General features: G+C 41.0%; 2 protein-coding genes across 4 annotated transcripts in view; both read right to left on the bottom strand.

Annotated features, from left to right (window-relative positions):
- TMEM38B (transmembrane protein 38B) overlaps nt 1-10626 on the bottom strand; it is a 65972-nt gene extending 55346 nt beyond the window's left edge. For both annotated transcript variants that reach the window (XM_081525376.1, XM_081525386.1), the window contains exon 1: nt 10404-10626. In XM_081525376.1, coding sequence (XP_081381502.1) covers nt 10404-10515 — 112 coding nt within the window. In that variant the 5' untranslated portion in view covers nt 10516-10626. The remainder of the gene's footprint in view (nt 1-10403) is intronic.
- A 2631-nt stretch (nt 10627-13257) lies between these two features.
- The window catches only part of FKTN (fukutin), a 122295-nt gene continuing 114493 nt past the window's right edge, over nt 13258-21059 (bottom strand). For both annotated transcript variants that reach the window (XR_014064115.1, XR_014064089.1), the window contains exons 11-12: nt 20355-20414; nt 13258-13863 (exon numbers count right to left, since the gene is read on the bottom strand). The gene's annotated coding sequence lies outside the window, so the exon portion shown is untranslated. The remainder of the gene's footprint in view (nt 13864-20354; nt 20415-21059) is intronic.

Here is a 21059-nt window from a genome sequence, read left to right as displayed (position 1 = left end):
AAAATTATTACAGGAAACAGTACAAAAAAATTTTTTTTAACCTGGCCAGAAAAATAGAAGCAAATTATAAAAATGAAAGTAAAAACTAAACAGATGCTAGAGACAGGCAATCAATAAAGCCAACCCAAAGCTTTTCTTGGAAAAGACCAATAAAACAGAATATTGTTCAGTAAGTCTGAAAAATGGGTGTGGAGAGGGGAAGGAATGAAAATAATGTATAATATTAGAAACAAAAAATGGAAATAATTTGAGATTTTTTTATCATAAGAAAACATTTAATCTAATAAAGGTGAACATATAGTTGAAATTGAAATGGACAATCTTCCTAAAAAACTATATATTGCAAAATCCCCTTAAGGATAGGTAGAAACTCGAACACACAAATAACTATGAAAAAAAATTAAAGGGTAGTCCAAGATCTATCCTAAGAAAGGTGTTAGACCCAGATAAACTAATGGACAAATACCAAATAATTTCTTATTACTCATTTTTATATTATATAGCCATTATAGAGTTTAGAAAAACTTATTCTGTGAAACAACATAACTCCAACACAAAAAACTGTAAAGAAAAATAAATAAGAGACAGGATGAGAGAGGAAGGAGGATGGGAGTCAGGAAGAAGGGAGGAGGGAAGAACAAAGAGGAAGACGCTGTAAGTCACACTGTAATTTTAACTTCTATAGTACACAAATACATCCATAACGAATTTAAGGAAGGTTCAACACAAATTCATTAAAATCATTCACCATTCTAACAAATTATTATGCTCACTCCTTTAGACAGACAGTAAAAAAATCACTTGATAAAAATTTTAACATTCATTTTTGTTTTAAATCTAGTAATCTAAGAACAGGAAAAAAAAAAAAGCCATGAAGAAAAAGATTTATAAGTTTGACACCATCAAAATTCAAAACTTCTGAACTTCCTTGGTGGTCCAGTGGTTAAGACTCCACCTGGCAATGCATGGGACATGGGTTCATTCCCTGATCCACAAAGATTCCACATGTCACAGGTCAACTAAGCCTGTGTGTCACAACTACTGAGCCAATGAGACCTAGAGCCCATGCTCTGCAAAAAGCAAAGCCACCTCAAAGAGAAGCTCGTGCACTCCACCTAGAGAACAGCCCCCAGCACTGCAGCTACAGAAAACCCACACCCATCAAGGGATACTCAGCACAGTCATAAAAATTAAAGACAACTTGTTAAAAAAAATTTTTTTAACCTCTATATAACAAAAGACTAGGATAAAATATTTTTTAACCAATAAGGCAAATTCCAGAGTCCTCACAGAGACTGAAACAGAAATGTGTTTGAGCATCTCCTGTGGAGGTAAGGGTCAGCAGTGGACTGCCGCAGGGGCAGAGGCTCTGGGTCAGTAGACCTGGGTATGGCATAAGCCCTCTTGGAGGAGGTCACCATTAACCCCACCACAGAGCCTCCAGAACCTACCCAGGACTGGGAAACAAACTCTTGGCGGGCACAAACAGAAACTTGTGTGCACCAGGACCCAAGAGAAAGGAGCAGTGGCCCCACAAGAGACTGACCCAGACTTGCCTGTAAGTGTCCAGGAGTCTCTGGTGGAGGCATGGATCGGCAGTGGCCTGCTGCAGGGCTGGGGGCACTGAGTGTAGCAGTGCATGCATGACACCTTTTGAAAGAGGTCGCCATTATCTTCATTACCTCCCTCATAGTTTGCTGCTGCTGCTAAGTTGCTTCAGTCGTGTCCGACTCTGTGCGACCCCATAGATGGCAGCCCACCAGGCTCCGCTGTCCCTGGGATTCTCCAGGCAAGAACACTGGAGTGGGTTGCCGTTTCCTTCTCCTATGCATGAAAGTGAAAAGTGAAAATGAAGTCGTCCAGTCGTGTCCGACTCTTAGCGACCCCATGGACTGCAGCCTACCAGGCTCCTCTGTCCATAGTTTGGCCTCAGGTAAATAACAGGGAGGGAACACAGCCCCACTCATCAACACAACATTGGATTCAAGATTTACTGAACATGGCCCCGCCCATCAGAACAAGACCCAATTTCCCCCTCAGTCAGTCTCTCCCACCAGAAGCTTCCATAAGCCTCTTATCTTTCTTCATCAGAGGGCAGACATACTGAAAACCACAATCACAGAAAACTAACCAATCTGATCACATGGACCACAGCCTTGTCTAACTCAATGAAACCATAAGCCATGCCATGTAGTGCCACCCAAGACGGACGGGTCTTGGTGGAGAGGTCTGACAAAATGTGGTCCACTGGAAAAGGGAATAGCAAACCACTTCAGTATTCTTGACTTGAAAACCCCATGAACAGTATGAAAAGGCAAAAAGATAGGACACTGAAAGATGAACTCCCCAGGTCGGTAGATGCCCAATATGCTACTGGAAATCAGTGGAGAAATAATTCCAGAAAGAATGAAGAGATGGAGCCAAAGCAAAAATAACACCCAGTTGTGGATGTGACTGGTGATGGAAGTAAAGCCCAATGCTGTCAAGAACAATATTGCAGAGGAACCTGGAATGTTAGATCCATGAATCAAGCTAAATTGCAAGTGGTCAAACAGGAGATGGCAAGAGTGAACATCGACATTTTAGGAATTAGCAAACTAAAATGGACTGGAATGGGAGAATTTAACTCAGATGACCATTGTATCTACTACTGTGGGCAAGAATCTCTTCGAAGAAACGCAGTAGCCATCACAGCCGACAAAAGAGTCTGATATGCAGTACTTGGATGCAATCTCAAAAATGACAGAATGATCTTGTTCATTTCCAAGGCAAACCATTCAATATCACAGTAATCCAAGTCTATACCCCAACCAGTAAAGCTGAAGAAGCTGAAGTTGAATGGTTCTATGAAGACCTACAAGACCTTCTGGAATTAATACCCAAAAAAGATGTCCTTTTCATTATAGGGGACTGGAATGCAAAAGTAGGAAGTCAAGAAACACCTGGAGTAACACGCAGGTTTGGCCTTAAGAGTACAGAATGAAGCAGGGCAAAGGCCAATAGAGTTTTGCCAAGGGAATGCACTGGTCATAGCAAACACCCTCTTCCAACAACACAAGACTCTACTCATGGACATCACCAGATGGTCAATACCGAAATCAGATTGATTATATTCTTTGCAGCCAAAGATGGAGAAGTTCTATACAGTCAGCAAAAACAAGACCGGGAGCTGACTGTGGCTCAGATCATGAACTCCTTATTGCCAAATTCAGACCGAAATTGAAGAAAGTAGGGAAAACCACTAGACCATTCAGGTATGACCTAAATCAAATCCCTTATGATTATACAGTGGAAGTGACAAATAGATTCAAGGGATTAGATCTGATAGACAGAATGCCTGACGAACTATGGACGGAGGTTTGTGATATTGTACAGGCGACAGGGATCAAGACCATCCCCAAGAAAAAGAAATGCAAAAAAAGAAGAATGGCTGTTTGAGGAGGTTTTACAAATAGCTGTGAAAAGAGAATAGAAAGGCAAAGGAGAAAAGGAAAGATATACTTATTTGAATGCAGAGTTCCAAAGAATAGCAAGGAGAGATAAGAAAGCTTTTCTCAGTGAGCAGTGCAAAGAAATAGAGGACAGCAATAGAATGGGAAAGTCTAGAGATCTCTTCAAGAAAATCAGGGATACCAAGGGAACATTTCATACAAAGATGGGCACAATAAAGGGCAGAAATGGTAGGGACCTAACAGAAACAGAAGATATTAAGAAGAGATGGCAAGAATACACAGAAGATCTATACAAAAAAGATATTCACGACCCAGATAATCATGATGGTGTGATCATCAACCTAGAGCCAGACATCCTGGATTGAGAAGTCAAGTAGGCTTTAGGAACCATCACTACAAACACAGCTAATAGAGGTGATGGAATTCCAGTTGAGCTATTTCAAATCCTGAAAGATGATGCTGTTAAAGTGCTTCACTCAATATACCAGCAAATTTGGAAAACTCAGGAGTGGCCACAGGACTGGAAAAGGTCAGTTTTCATTCCAATCCCTAAGAAAGGCAATGCCAAAGAATGCTCGAACTACCGCACAATTCCACTCATCTCACATGCTAGTAAGCTGCTGCTAAATCACTTCAGTCGTGTCCGACTCTGTGCAACCCCATAGACGGCAGCCCACCAGGCTCCCCCATCCCTGGGATTCTCCAGGCAAGAACACTGGAGTGGGTTGCCATTTCCTTCTCCAATGTATGAAAGTGAAAAGGGAAAGTGAAGTCGCTCAGTCGTGTCTGACTCTTAGCGACCCCATGGTCTGAGCCTACCAGGCTCCTCTGTCCATGGGATTTTCCAGGCAAGAGTACTGGAGTGGGGTGCCATTGCCTTCTCCACATGCTAGTAAAGTAATGCTCAAAATTCTCCAAAGCGGACTTCAACAGTACATGAACCGTGAACTTCCAGATGTTCAAGGTAGATTTAGAAAAGGCAGAGGAACCAGAGATCAAACTGCCAACATCCGATGGATCATCAAAAAAGAATTCCAGAAAAAACATCTATTTCTGCTTTATTGACTATACCAAAGCCTTTGACTGTGGGGCCCACAACAAACTCTGGAAAATTCTTAAAGAGATGGGAATACCAGACCCCCTGACCTGCCTCCTGAGAAATCTGTATGCAGGTCAGGAAGCAACAGTTAGAACTGGACATGGAACAACAGACTGGTTCCAAATAGGAAAAGGAGTACGTCAAGGCTGTATATTGTCACCCTGCTTATTTAACTTATATACAGAGTACATCATGAGAAATGCTGTGCTGGAAGAAGCACAAGCTGGAATCAAGGTTGCCAGAAGAAATATCAATAACCTCAGATATGCAGATGATATCACCCTTATGGCAGAAAGTGAATAAGAACTAAAGAGCCTCTTGACGAAAGTGAAAGAGGAGAGTGAAAAAGTTGGCTTAAAGCTCAACATTCAGAAAACTAAGATCATGCCATCACTTCATGGCAAATAGATGGAGAAACAGTAGAAACAGTGAGAGACTTTATTTTTCTGGGCTCCAAAATCACTGCAGATGGTGACTGCAGCCATGAAATTAAAAGATGCTTGCTCCTTGGAAGAAATGCTATGACCAACTTAGACAGCATATTAAAAAGCAGAGACATTACTTTGTCAACAAAGGTCCATCTAGTCAAAGCTATGGTTTTTCCAGTAGTCATGTATGGATGTGAGAGTTGGAGTATAAAGAAAGCTGAGCGCCGAAGAATTGATGTTTTGAACTGTGTGGTGTTCAAGAAGACTTCTGAGAGTCTTTTGGACTGCAAGGAGATCCAATCAGTCCATCCTAAGGGAAATCAGTCCTGAACATTCATTGGAAGGACCGACGCTGAAGCCAAAACTCCAATACTTTGGCCACCTGATGCGAAGAACTGACTCATTGGAATAGACCCTGACACTGGGAAAGACTGAGGGCAGGAGGAGAAGGGGATGACATAGGATGAGATGGTTGGATGGTATCACCAACTCAATGGACCTGCATTTGAGTAAACTTCGGGAGTTGGTGATGGACAGGGAGGCCTGGTGTGCTGCAGTTCACGGGGTCGCAAAGAGTCAGACACAACTGAACAACTGAACTGAAAGCAAATTCCAACAAATCAATAGAAAAAGACAACAAATGCAACAGAAAAATGGCCAAGTAACAAGGCAAAAACTGTAAATGATTAATAAATATACAAAAAAAGTAAACAAAGGAAAGTCCTCAACTCATCAATAATCAAGGAAAAACAAATTTTTAAATTATGTTATCTCATACTCCTTCAACTTGCAACAAAATTACAGTTTAATATTAATAATTGGCAAAGGTGTGAAGAAATTCACATACTCTTGTGAGAATAGAAACAAGTAAAGTCATTTTGAAAAACAATTTGGCAGTTATTAATTTAAATTTTAAATAGATTCAAGTGCCCAAAGAGTGTCATATAAGATTATTAAAGCAGTACTGTTTATAATGCTGTGAAAAAAATGAAAACAATCTGAACTATCATCATCATACAGAATACTATACAAGAGCAATTCAAGAGTGTAGATCAGTATCAGTAATGGGAAGATCCCCAGGACCGGACATGCTGTTGAGTTAAAACAAAAAACCAAATACAATCATGTTGAAAAAAAACTACATTGTAATTTAATTGTAATGTAATAATAAAATGTAATTATTTATGAGCAAAAACACAAACACTATTCATTTATATTAAGTACATATATATATATACATGGAATGCAGAGAAAAGGGTCTGCAATACATCAAAATGTTAGCTGTTTTTAATCTCCTGAGAGAAGCTTAAGAGTAGGGAAGATGGTCAAAGGGGCTTTAAATTTAACTACATTGATTATATTATTTAATCACATCTGAATTCTTTAAAATATTTATTAATTGTATAATTAAATGAAAATTTAGCAAATGATGTCACAACTGACCTGAGGAATACAATGCATCTATTCAAAAATTTAGCTGCCTTACAAGTACTGACATGACAAAAAGAAAACCATGTATATGAATAATATGTACAATAAGAAATCACTTACAGTGGAAAAACAGAAAACTATACATTTCTATAGCTAATGCATAAAATAAAGTCTACAAGAATACCCAACCAAATCATTAACTGTTGTTGTCTCTTAGAAGCCCATTTTTGCCAAATCAAACAACAAAATAAACTATGTAAATGTATGTGTGAGTTTAGTAGACAAACATCATCATACTTGCACTAACATGTGAATTCATCTCTAGGTGCTCATAAGGAAAAAAAAAAACAGGGAGATAAAATTTTAAAGGTTGCAACCCATCATTCAACACAATAAAATGTGTCCAGGAGTGCCCATGAGTTGGAAGATACAAATTTTCAATGGAGTATACATATTATCAAATGAAGTGATGCCAAAAGTTTAATGATATGCATCTGATGATAACTCAAGAAAAGGTGACCTATACCAATATGGAAGAGAAACTAGTTTTGAACAACTTACTAAAAACAGGATATCGATCTCCAATTTTCCCTAAACTTAAGAATTATTAAATAACTCAAGAGTTACTTTGATATTGAGTTGGCAAAAAAGTTCATTCAGGTTTTTCGTTAAGACATTATGGAAAAACCCAAGTGAACTTTTTGGCCAACACAATATATGATCATGTTGTCTTTATAGAGCCAAACCCCTATGTGAGATGTGATACAATTATGTCTCTCTCTATACATATATATTGCCATCCATAGTGATATATGATACCATTATCTCTCTCTACACATGTGTATTGCCATCCATAGCAATATATATCACTATGTATAGCAGCACTGTTCAGTATTGCCCTGTATGATGATGACAATTATAACATTGGCTAGTCAGTATAATAAATGAATATGATCTTTTCTTTTAGTCAATGGACACTAGCTACCATATTGAGCCATTCTCACAGTGAGAAGCAACTCAGAGTTAAGAGTCCTGATTCTGGAACGTAACTGAAAGTGAAGGTGTTAGTTGCTCAGTTGTGTCTGACTCTTTGCAATGTCATGGACTGTGGCCTGCCAGGCTCCTCTGTCCATGAGATTCTCCAGGCAAGAATACTGGAGTGGGTTGTCATTCCCTTCTCCAAGGGTCCTCCCAACCCAGGAACAGAATCCAGATCTCATTGCAGGCAGATTCTTTATCACCTGAGCCACCAGGGAATTGCCCAGATATAAATCCTGGCTCCAGCACGTACTCTTGTGAACTCAACAAGACAACTGCTTTCTCACATAGGGGTAGGGGTGGGGGGTTGGGCAGAAGAGAAAAAAGGAAAAAATAACCTACATCACAGGATTGTTGTGAAGATTGACTATTCAGTTCAGTTGAGTTCAGTCGCTCAGTCGTGTCCGACTCTTTGTGACCCCATGGACTGCAGCACGCCAGGCCTCCCTGTCCATCACCAACTCCCGAAGTTTACTCAAACGCAGGTCCATTGAGTTGGTGATGCCATCCAACCATCTCATCCTCTGTTTTTTGCACTCATCTCACACGCTAGTGTGAATTCTATACTTTTTATATGTTCACAAGTACTAGTACTGCAATATAACATTTTTAAACCAGGTGGAATACTGTATCAGCGTCCAGTTAGTCCAGTGGTCCTCAAAGATTTTGGTCTCAGAACTCCTCTACAGCCTCCAAAAATAGTGAGTAGATGAATGGTTGCCAGGGGTTTGGGGAGGGCTGACTACAAAGGGGTAGGAAGGAATCCGGGATGCATGATGCAACTCTTCTATATCTTGACTGTGGTGGTAGGCACATGACTGCATGTTTGTGCAAAATAACAGAATTTAATATTTAAAGGAGTGAATATATGTAAATTAAATCTTTCAAAAGTCTGACTCAAAAAAAAAATTCTTGAAGATCCCAAAGAGCTTCTGTTTATTCGAGCTATCAATATCTAGCATATTAGAAATTATAAATGAGAAAAATCAGGGCTTCCCTGGTTGCTCAGTGATGAAGAATTCGCTTGCCAATGCAGGAAACACAGGTTGATCCCTGACTGGGGAAGACCCCACATGCCGCAGAACTTCTAAGCCCATTTGCCACAACTATTGAAACTGTGCTCTAGAGCCTGGGAGCCACAACTACTGAAGCCCTTGTGCCCTACAGCCTATCCTCTGCATCAAGAGAAGTCACTGCAGAGAAACCCATACCACAACTGGAGAGTAGCCCCGACTCGCTGCAACTAGAGAAAGCTCATGCAGCAACAAAGACCAAACATAGCCAAAAATAAATAAAACTACCAAAAAAATTTTAAATGAGAAAATCTTTAGTTTTTTATGTATTCATTTTTAAAATAATAAATGCACTGAATGTTAACAAATAATGTATTCTTCATGAAAAACAACTATTTTCCAAAGCAAAAAACATTGAGTGAGAAAAGTCACACTTTTTGAGTCAATCTCTTTAAATAGGAAACAGCTGGATTCTCATATCTTCTTCTGCATTCAACCTGTTACAGTATGACGGGTCATACAGGCCTCTGGAAAACTCCACTGTACACTTGTAAGAAAATGAGTGTGAAAAAGACAACACCTGCATATTATTACAAAAATAATTTTGAGCTGGAAATGTCAGGAACCCCAGGGGCTCCTGGACCATACTTGGAGAACCTCTGATCTAACCTATACAAGAAAATATCAAGTATTAAATACGGTAAAATAATAAAATATACTTATTTTCAAATCAAGGGAAGTGTCTCTTATGATTATCTATTCCAATTTAACACACTAATATTCCCTTTATCCAGGTCAAAACTTCTATCAAACAATGATTTAGACTGAGCTACCAATCTCAATTTAAATTAAAAACATTTCAGAGGTCCATGAGTTAAAAAAAAAAACCACCAGAGACTTCCCTAGTGGTCCAGTAGTTAGGACTCCAGGCTTCAAAATGCAGGGGGTGCAGGTCCCACATGCTAGTTCGGCCAAAAAATTAAAATTAATTTAAAAATTTTTTAAAAAGAAAAATCAGACCATAAGAGGCAAAGCATCATCCTCGAGCCTTCACTCACTGACTGTAGGACAATGTATATCAAAGGCAGCATGAACATGGAGCAAGTAAGGCAAAGAAAACACCTGACCTCAGGACAAAAGAGAGCACAAAATGAAAAGGCAGGCAGAACAACTGCAGAAGTCAAGCAATACAGGAACAAACATATCCTGAATGAAAAATACAAGAAAAAACAAACATTGCTCCCTGTATGCACACTTAAAAGAACTCAAAACTCTGTTTTAAGATCACATTCCCATTCTACTGGCAGTGAAACTACACCAAACGGCTCTTCCTGTACAATGTCATTCATACGACCCACAATGGGAATCCACTCTCCTCTTAGCAATCACTGTGTCTAACATGCTAAGCAAGCTGGGAGACCTGTGCGTTACGGGGAATGTAAGGGGTACCTACTTGAGGCTTTTTATTTCAGTGTTTACACAACTTTCACAACCGGAGAGCTGTCCAGAACCAGTTACTAGTCCAAGCGACGAACTCAGACCTGTCGTCTGCGGGAGCTCGGTTCCCAGGTCATTTTAAAATACTTCCTGAGGAAGAGGGGGCACCGCCGGGAGACGGCGCCATCCCAGGGCGAACGAGGGCAGTCCAGAGCTGCCAAAAGTGGCTGCGGCCGCCCTGTCACCTGTCCCGGCAGTCCCGCCCGCGGCAGTGGGACGGCCCCGCACTCCCCCCCGTGACTCCTTTGGCGGGGTCCGGGGCCACCTTCCTCCAAAGCCTCAGTTTCCCTTCTATACGGCGGTCGGACGGGGCCCCTCTCCGCGGCGCCTCTCTAGCTTGACTACAGGACTCCCGGCGCGAGGCAGCTCGGCCGCTCACCCCGCTCAGGCCGTCCCCGGGGTGAAGGGTCCCTGAGGGGGTCGATTCTCGGCGCCCAACACTCACCCGGCTGATGCTTCATCGCCATCACCGACACCAGGTAGTGGGCGATGTCAAAAAAGGGGAACATGGAAGTGCGAGAAAAGGCAAGGGTCAGCTCATTCCACGGAGAGTCCATAGCGACTACCGACCGCCGCAGCCGAAGCAGCAGCGGAGACGGGTTCTCGGCGTCCGCGGCAGGGGTGGGGGAGGGGACGGCCGCGGCCGCGCGCTCCTCGACGCGGCCTCCAGGAGCCCTGCGCGTGCGCCCTGGCTCAAGAGGCTGGCGCGCGAAGGGGCGGGGCCGCGTGTCCCGGGAGCCTCCGGCCCGCGGGCGGTTGGCGGGTGAGCTGGATGAGCCGGCTGCAGCCCAACAGCCTAACCTTGTTCTCCTAATAAGGGTCCAGCATCTTCTCGGTGCAGGGGGTTGTGCCAGATGTGGAGAATGGGCAGATGAATGCAAAATACGTAGTGAATAAAAAATGCATTATTTCTGTTAACATTTAGTTCATTTGTTATTTTTGAAAAGAACTATTTTAAATGTTTCTTAGTTATTTCTAATATGCTAGTTCAGTTCAGTTCAGTTCAGTTCAGTAGCTCAGTCCTGTTCGACTCTTTGCGACCCCGTGACCGCTGCACGCCAGGCCTCCCTGTCCATCACCAACTTCTAGAGTATACCCAAACCCATGTCCATCAAGTCGGTGATGCCATGCAGCCATCTCATCCTCTGTCGTCCCTTTCTCCTCCTGTCCTCAATCTTTCCTAGCATCAGGGTCTTTTCCAATGAGTCAGTTCTTTGCATCAGGTGGCCAAAGTATTGGAGTTTCAGCTTCAACATCCATCCTTCCAACGAACACCCAGGCCTGATCTCCTTTAGGCTGGACTGGTTGGATCTCCTTGCAGTCCAAGGGACTCTCAAGAGTCTTCTCCAACACCACAGTTCAAAAGCATCAATTCTGCGGCGCTCAGCTTTCTTTATAGTGCAACCCTCACATCCATACATGACCTCTGGAAAAACCATAGCCTTCACTAGACGGACCTTTGTTGGCAAAGTAATGTCTCTGCTTTTTAATATGCTGTCTAAGTTGGTCATAACTTTCCTTCCAAGGAGTAAGCGTCTTTTAATTTCATGGCTGCAGTCACCATCTGCAGTGATTTTGGAGCCCCCAAAAATAAAGTCTCTCATTGTTTCCACTGTTTCCCCATCTATTTGCCATGAACTGATGGGGCCGGATGCCATGATCTTAGTTTTTTGAATGTTGAGCTTTAAGCCAACTTTTTCACTCTCCTCTTTCACTTTCATCAAGACGTTCTTTAGTTCTTCTTCACTTTCTGCCATAATGGTGGTGTCATCTGCATATCTGAGGTTATTGATATTTCTCCCGGCAATCTTGATGGCAGCTTGTGCTTCATCCAGCCCAGCGTTTCTCATGATGTACTCTGCATATAAGTTAAATAATGGAGAAGGCAATAGCACCCCACTCCAGTACTCTTGCCTGGAAAATCCCATGGATGGAGGAGCCTGGGAGGCTGCAGTCCATGGGGTCGTGAAGAGTCAGACACGACTGAACAACTTCACTTTCACTTTTCACTATCATGCATTGGAGAAGGAAATGGCAACCCACTCCAGTGTTCTTGCCTGGAAAATCCCAGGGATGGGGGAGCCTGGTGGGCTGCCATCTGTGGGGTCGCACAGAGTCAGACACAAGTGAAGCGACTTAGCAGCAGCGGCAGCAGAGGTACCCTCTAGGTACTCCCTGCTTCTCTGCTGTGGGAATTTGGTCCTAAAAGTATGGCTGTGCTGTCACGGGGTCTTTCTGGATCATGCTGGTCCCATCAACTCAAGACTGGTTGCTCCTCCTTAAAACCAGGATGAAAAAGTTCTGAGATCCATGGATGAGAAGAAACGTGATTGTGTGATCTGAAATAACCACTTTATTTCAGGTTTTGAGTAAAATCTTTGAAAGGCGAAAGGGAAAACATGTCAATTCACTTAACCAGTATTTCATTTTTCTCCTGATAAAATTATATAATTTTAGTATCTCATGAAGTTTATCTTTCATTGCCATTTTGCTCTTTGTATTAGGAAGCTAAGTCATGAAAAATGTGTTTCAAAACTGTAAATAAATGGAAGCTGCTTTGATTAGAAAAAAAAAAAGTTAAATAAGCAGGGTGACAATGTACAGCCTTGACGTACTCCTTTTCCTATTTGGAACAAGTCTGTTGTTCCATGTCCAGTTCTAACTGTTGCTTCCTGACCTGCATACAGGTTCCTCAAGAGGCAGGTCAGGGGGTCTGGTATTCCCATCTCTTTCAGAATTTTCCACAGTTTCTTGTGATCCACACAGTCAAAGGCTTTGGCATAGTCAATAAAGCAGAAATACATGTTTTTCTGGAACTCTCTTGCTTTTTCAATGATCCATCAGCTATTGGCAATTTGATCTCTGGTTCCTCTGCCTTTTCTAAAACCAGCTTGAACATCTGGAAGTTCAAGGTTCACGTATTGCTGAAGCCTGTCTTGGAGAATTTTGAGCATTACTTTACTAGTGTGTGAGATGAGTGCAATTGTGCGGTAGTTTGAGCATTCTTTGGCATTGCCTTTCTTTGGGATTGGAATGAAAACTGACCTTTTCCAGTCCTGTGGCCACTGCTGAGTTTTCCAGATTTGCTGGCATATTGAGTGCAGTACTTTCACAGCATCATCTTTCAGGATTTGAAATAGCTCAACTGGAATTCTATCACCTCCACTAGCTTTGTTCCTAGTGATGCTTCCTAAGGCCCACTTGACTTCACATTCCAGGATGTCTGGTTCTAGGTGAGTGATCACACCATCGTGGTTGTCTGGGTTGTGAAGAACTTTTTTGTACAATTCTTCTGTGTATTTTTGCCACCTCTTCTTAATATCTTCTGCTACTGTTAGGTCCCTACCATTTCTGTCCTTTACTGAGCCCATCTTTGCATGAAATGTTCCCTTGGTATCTCTAATTTTCTTGAAAAGATCTCTAGTCTTTCCCATTCTATTGTTTTCCTCTATTTCTTTGCACTGATCACTGAGAAAGGCTTCTTTATCACTCCTTGCTATTCGTTGGAACTCTGCATTCAAATGGGTATATCTTTGCTTTTCTCCTTTGCTTTTCGCTTCCCGTCTTTTCACAGCTATTTGTAAGGCCTCCTCAGACAGCCATTTTGCTTTTTTGCATTTCTTTTTCTTGGGTATGATCTGGATTCCTGTCTCGTGTACAATGTCATGAACCTCCATCCATAGTTCATCAGGCATTCTGTCTATCAGATCTAGTCCTTTGAATCTATTTTTCACTTCTACTGTATAATCATAAGGGATTTGATTTAGGTCATACCTGAATGTCTAGTGGTTTTCTCCACTTTCTTCAATTTCAGTCTGAATTTGGCAATAAGGAGTTCATGATCTGATCCACAGTCAGCTCCCAGTCTTGTTTTTGCTGACTGTATAGAGCTTCTCCATCTTTGGCTGCAAAAAATATAATCAATCTGATTTCGGTGTTGACCATCTGGTGATGTCCATGTGTAGAGTCTTCTCTTGTGTTGTTGGAAGAGGGTGTTTGTTATGACCAGTGCATTCTCTTAGCAGAACTCTATTAGCCTTTGCCCTGCTTCTAATACGCTAAGTATTGATAAATGAAACCCACCTAAAGTCTCAGGACTTTGGGATCCTTTATAATTTTTTTTTAAGGCAGCTTTTTTAAAGGCTTAATTTACACACATTTTATTCACCCTTTTTAGTATAAAGTTCTATAATTTTGGATAAATGCAGTCCACAGGAGGAGACGCTCAGAGTTATGCATGCTAATCCACTTTAGTCGTATCTGACTATATGTGGCCCCATTAACCGGAGCCCACCAGGCTCCTCTGGCCATGGGATTCTTCAGGCAAGAATACAGGAGTGGGGTTGCCAGCCCTCCTCCAGGGGATCTTCCCCACCCAGGGATCAAACCCACTGTCTTATGTCTCCTGCATTGGCAGACTGGTTCTTTGCTACTACCTTACCAGATGACTTTGCACCAAACTAAGGAAAAAAAGCAACTCCTGATTATTTACATTTTGATGTTTCAGTGTGTTCTTTCCATAATTTTTATACATGTCTTTATCTTTGGAATTTTAGTATTGTGAATTTAGGGGCAGAACTTGGATGTTATTTCCCAAAATTTTTGTTTTAATGTCTTAAACTCCAAAGTATGTGTTTTGTCCTTGGACTTAAAATACTATAATATCTCTAAATCCTATGTCTGTGCCAACATCACTCTGAGACATAATTAAATTCATTACTAATACCAATAGAGCAAGAGTGAAAAGCACTAGAATTTTTTTTAAAAAAGATATATCAAATATTTTGCTTACCCTAAACATATTAATTACAACAGAAAAGAACTGATCATTTCAGACTCTACAAGTAATCTGAAACTTGTTTCATTTCAAAACTAAAAATATGCTAGATCCCCCCCTCATCTGCCTAGAGCCTAAAGAATTTTTTTTAATCTTAGAGAAATGAAATCATAACCTCACAAAAAGATACGTTCTATCTACATTTTAACTGTGCTCACCGTATTTGCTTCTGGTCAGTGCTTCAGTTGTTCTGTCTAATGAAATGGGCCGAACAGAATGAAGCAGGCAATGAAAGGAGGGGAGACTTTAAATTGGTAACAGGGAAAGGCAAGATTTGGGGAAATTATACGTGAAAATTAAAACCTGCCCTGAGTTTTGGAAGCAGTTTACAAAGTTACATAATTATTGCAGATAAAAGAAATCCAAATTATAAAAGTATTGCTTACATAATAGAATGCAAAACTGACCTAACCATATGAAATCTGGAAAAGAGTTTTGACTAAACATATTCGAAGCATTTTTAGTACAAAAACATGTGCAACTAATCGTCATACACCAAGTTTTTCAACAGCAACGCTCTTGATATTTTGGGCTGAATAATTTGTAGTCCTATGGGATGTCTTATGGAATGTTTAACAGCATCCCTGTCCTCTACCCACTATTAATAAATGCCAGTAGCGCGCACACACACGCACACACACACACACACACACTGTGACAACCAAAAATGTCTCCAGAATTACCAAATGTCCCTGAGGCAGGGGGTGGTGGGAGAGCAAAAAATCCCTAGTTCAGAATTACTTTATAAAAAAATAAATTTTGGACAGCATGTTTCATAATGTATATACAAATATTATCTATATGCATCTACTATTAATCATCAAGTTAATTCTGCATAACTTGATCATTTATCCCCTGGATCAAGTTGACAACATCTCAAAACCCAACACCACAAAGGTGTATGTGTGTGTGTGTATGTGTGTGTGTGTGTGTCACTCGCTCAGTTGTATCCAACTCTTTGGGACCCCATGGACTGCAACCCCCAGGCTCCTTAGCCCATGGAACTTTCCAGGCAAGAATACTGGAGTGTAAAAAAAAAAAAAAGAATACTGGAGTGGGTACCATTTCCTACTCCACAGGATCTTGCTGACCTGGAGATTGAAACTGCGTCTCTTATGTCTCCTGCACTGGCAGGGGGATTCTTTATCTCTAGCACCATATGGGAAGCCCACCCCAAAGGTAATCCTAGCTATTAATCTGCAATACTGCTTTCTATCCACTGAGTGGCATGCCTTTCACTTTGGGAAGTCAATAACAGTAACTTTAAAAACCATGAAGAGTCCATGATGAGGAAGTTCCACATGAGAGGAGCCAATTTCACTTCTAATCTTTAGTATCTGGTTAGGCATTTTTATTCTAAAGTTATTTTTATAGGGATTTGATAACTATGCATTTTCAAATTATAGTGTAATAATGTATGACATTTAAGACAAAATACAGTAATTTTAATTCTATTTTTTAATGGTCAGCATTATCAAGGAGGATTAACTAAAGAGCACCAATTGCCCTGAATTCAATCAACACAATGAAATGCTGGCAGATGAGATTTAAGTGATAAACCAATTCAATTATATACTCAACTCTTTAGATTCAGTGTGTATCTAATAATACACATTAATGTGGTGACTTGAAAAATATAACTTGGCTTGCATTTCTTACACTGGAAACTAAAATATTTTTCTGTAGACATCACTTATACCTGTAATATAAACTATTACACTAAAAATATTCTTCATGTGTAACAAGTACAAACTTACTTCCTTAACAATCTGATGTTATTAAAGGGGATTATCAGTATAAGTTCATCAGTATGAGGACGGCCAAAACTGCAGTCAGCCACTGGTGCCATGGCTGCCAGGTGTCTATGGTTACCAGTCCTCCAAGTTAATATTCATCTGTGTTCAAGAGTAACAGGTACCATTAAATCAAAGGATAATAGAATTGTGCAAGTTGAATGGACTCTTTAAAAAAAGTAACTTTGGTTGTGAGTCAAATAAAACAGTTCTGAGCAGCTTAAACAAAGTGAGGGATTTACTGAAAGGCTACCAGGGAATCAGCCATCAATCCCCCAAAAGAGCAAAAAGTTGGGCATTTCTGAGGCAGGCAGCAGCAGGTGGGTGTGGGCTCCTGTTAGTTACTAATGATAGTCAATGTCAACATTGTTTAGTCTCTGTGTTCCCAATTCAATACTGCCAGGAAAGAAAGCCTGCTCTCTCCTGGGACAGATGCCCTCTTTTGGTTAATCAGCTCTGGAGGGGATGCTGGGTCACTTTCCTAGGTATCGGAGGCAGTGTCCTGAGAATGGATGGAGTCACACAGCCATCACAAGAGATGTCTATTACAATCATTTTTAGGCCATTTATTTCAAAGAAGACAACTCAGAGGTAGAGAGAGATCACAAAGGCAGGCAGTGACAGACCAGGATCTGTTATTATCCTGTTATAATCAATCTCCCTACTGGGCTTTCTCTGGTCCCATACAACCCAAATGGTTCCCCTAAAGTTGCCTTTTACTGACAGATCTAGCATCCCCACCACAATGAAAAGGCTACCAGATGAGAGTGAGAAAGACCTACTAGGAGTCAGGGCTGTGGGTCAACAGCCAGGATTAAAGGAGTTTGTAGTTTCCAGTATAACCAGTGTGTTGAAGAGGCTGAACTCAGTGAGGCTGTCAGGAAGGGGATTTATTTTCCTCCAGACAAACCCCCCAACCTTTATGTCAGCAAATTCCATTACTTTCTCATAATTTAAGATACTAAAAAGTTAAAGATCCAATCCAGTTAAAATGTCAATGTTGCATCTAATTAAGAGCTTTTCCCCAGTCCCTCAGCTCAGGTCTGCCTGGCCCAGAGCCTTGCAGGGGGGGAAGGGGCATGGGGTGGTCTTTCAGCCTTTCCTGATCTTCTGTCCCTTACGCCTTCTGTGTCCTCCAGGGTCAAGGTATCAGATAAGGAAATTATAGAAAAGGAACAAAAGGCTTTCTAGTTCACAAGTGTTTGTTATAGTTTTTGTTTTTCTTTTTGCTATTGATACTCTCTACAGCAGGCTCCCAGTGTTGACTCATTCATGCGGTACATTTGTGAGTTTCACAAAGATGCCATGGACCTCTGGATAGCAAGTTTTCCCATCACTTTAAGTTATGGCAAATACCATCAGATGGCTAACCCGACGGGCATATCCAACTTTGTATGTTGAGTTAAAACATTAACATGTTTTTTCCAGTCTCTCAGCAAGGGGTGGCCATGTGTTAGAATACTGGCAAATGAAAATGAAGCGGATCTGTTTGACATGCTTCCAAAGACAAAGTGAAGAAGAATGAAGTTGAAGGACTGACACTACACAGTCTTAAGACTTACTCTACATCTATAATAATCAAGACAGTGTGGTATGGGGAAGAGACAAACAAGTGGATGAAAACAATGTGGCTTCTCTTATTAAAGTGACTATGCCCTTGAGACAGGCCCTTCTCTTTTTTTGCTGCCTTGAGCTGGGGCATGCCCCGTGACCATGGAAGAAGGGTCAAGAAAATAGTAGATAGCTGACGATATCAGTTCTCTCTCTCAGACTTGCTGCTAAGCGAGAAAAAAATTATCCTTTATCTGTTTAAATAGTCTCAATCGGCTTGGGGAAGGGAAGCACTTCCTTCCTCATAGAGAGAGGAGTAGAAGAGCACAGCACTCTTAACCTTTTGAATTCCCTTCTGTGAATTTTCTCTCAGGTTTTTGATCTCTTGGGCTGTTGGGAGTGAAGTTCTCTGGGCCAGTTTTTATCTTTGATTAAGTCGTACTTGCACAGCCTAGCTCCCCTCTTTAGAATGTGAAGGTAACATCCTCTGTCTTTAGAGCTCTACCTGGAATTCCAATATAATAAATCCCAGTTAAGGGCTACCCTGGTGGTCCAGTGGTTAAAAGTCTGCCTTGCAATGCAGAGGACACTGGTTCAATCCCTGGTCCAGGAAGATCCCACATGCTTCATTAACAACTAAGCCAGGGAGGCACAACTACTGAGCCTGAGTTTTGGAGCCTGCAAGCCACAACTACTGAGTCCATGTGCAGAAACTACTGAAAGCCACACACCCTAGATCCTGTGCCAAGAGAAGCCACGGCAATGAGAAGCCCGCACACGGCAACTAGAGAGTAGCCCCAACTCTCCAAAACTAGAGAAAGCCCAGGTGCAGCAATGATGACCCAGCACAACCAAAAATAATGAATAAATAAATGTTTTTAAAATCCTGATTAACATCTTGTTATATCAAAGACAGGCAAATAGAAGAAATTTTTAAAGAGAGGTGAGTGAAGTTTAAAAGAAAATGCACATAGCTAAAGCTAGGGGCTCACAAAATGTCAGTGATCTGTGTAGATGATTAAACCAAAACATTAGTAAAGAGAACACAATGTGCACCTGATGTTTGGGCAAACAAAAGGAATCTCACCTGCCTACAGAGTCATAAATATGTCCAAATAACAGGGAGTTCCGTAAGTACAAACAGAGCCAACGCAGTCGCAGGTGGGTTTTGACCCAGAATTATGGAAAGAAGTCATCTTAATGTAAAGCTGTCCATATATGACAACTGACAAATAAACACATTGCTTGAGCCCCAAGCTGTCCAGATTTTATACAGAAAAAAAATCTACATTGGGGTTTCCCCGGTGGTTCAGTGGTAAAGAATCCAACTACAATGCAAGAGAATTGCAAGAGATGCAGGTTTGATCCCTGGATTGGGAAGATCACCTGGAACAGGAAATAGCAACTCAGTCCAGTATTCTTGCCCGGAAAATCCCATGGACAGAGGAGCCTGGTGAGTTGGTTGCAAAGAGACACAAATGAACAAGGAAACAACAGCATCTACATTACATATCTCCTGAGTTTATTTTTTAAGTCAGTGTTCAATTAGTGAAACTGTATGTATATCTATAGATATAACACATATTCCAGGGACTGCGTCGATCACTGTATGTTCCTTCAATGTCTGTAAATCTATGCAAGTGGTGGAAGATGTAAACTCTCTAAAATGTAAAAATCACTTAGCGTTTATTATCTATGAAGCCAAGTATTCTTACAGTTTTGCATACAAAAATAGAAATATTTCCTTAGTTTAAAAAAAGCTAAAGAGAATATTTGTAATATTAGTACAACTTCTTATAGGCATTAAAATTATCTTACAAGGGGGTAATTTCTCAAAATGTTTAACCATGGAAATCTATTTTTTCCCCTCCAAACAGTTCACAAAACTGGAAATCCAGCTTGAGAACCCTGTATAAAGTTTTTCCTATCTCCACTATAGTCAGTTGTACTATCAGGTTATCTACAATGTTCATTTACTCAATACCTATGTATTTTATCTTTCAGATTAGCCCCATCAGATCATAAAGGCAAAGTCTTTCCCTCCATCTCTTCAGCTATCTTTCTGTTAGGCTTAGCCAGCCATAAGTAACATACCAAATTATATTCTTGACTTTATACCAAGGAGTTCATTTGGGAAACTCTCTCATCTTGGGAGATGGTGTACAAGGGTGGTAACATAGAATCCACAGGTACTAGAGTTAGACATTCTACTTACCGTGTAACCTTATAGAAAGCAGTGTCTAGATCTCTGTAAGCTTCTGTCTTCATCTTTAACCTAGGAATAACATTACTTACTTAACAGTGTTGTTTTAAAAATTGAGAGCATATCACAGATACAGAAAATAAACTAGTGGTTACCAGTGGGGGAAGGAGCAATATTCAGGTGAGAAAGTGGGAGGTACAAACAATTGGGTGTAAGATAGGCTACAAGGATATATTGTACAACACAGGGAATCTAGCCAATATTTTACAGTCACTATAAATGGAGTGTAAGCCTTTGATGGACAGTGAGGCCTGGCGTACTGCGGTTTATGGGGTCGCAAAGAGTCGGACACGACTGAGCGACTGAACTGAACTGAACTGAAGCCTTTGACTGTATGGATCACAATAAACTGTGGAAAATTCTGAAAGAGATGGGAATACCAGACCACCTGACCTGCCTCTTGAGAAACCTGTATGAAAGTCAGGAAGCATCAGTTAGAACTGGACATGGAACAACAGACTGGTTCCAAATAGGAAAAGGAGTACATCAAGGCTGTATATTGTCACCTTGCTTATTTAACTTACATACAGAGTACATCATGAGAAATGCTGGGCTGAAGGAAGCACAAGCTGGAATCAAGATTGCCGGGAGGAATATCAGTAACCTCAGATACGCAGATGACACCACCCTTATGGCAGAAAGTGAAGAAGACTAAAG

Source organism: Giraffa tippelskirchi, chromosome 1 (genome assembly GCF_054371585.1).
Source record: "Giraffa tippelskirchi isolate mGirTip1 chromosome 1, T2T-mGirTip1v1.2.pri, whole genome shotgun sequence".
NCBI lineage: Eukaryota > Metazoa > Chordata > Mammalia > Artiodactyla > Giraffidae > Giraffa > Giraffa tippelskirchi.
Note: the sequence above shows the minus strand (reverse complement) of the source record. Positions and strands in the feature narration are given on the sequence as shown.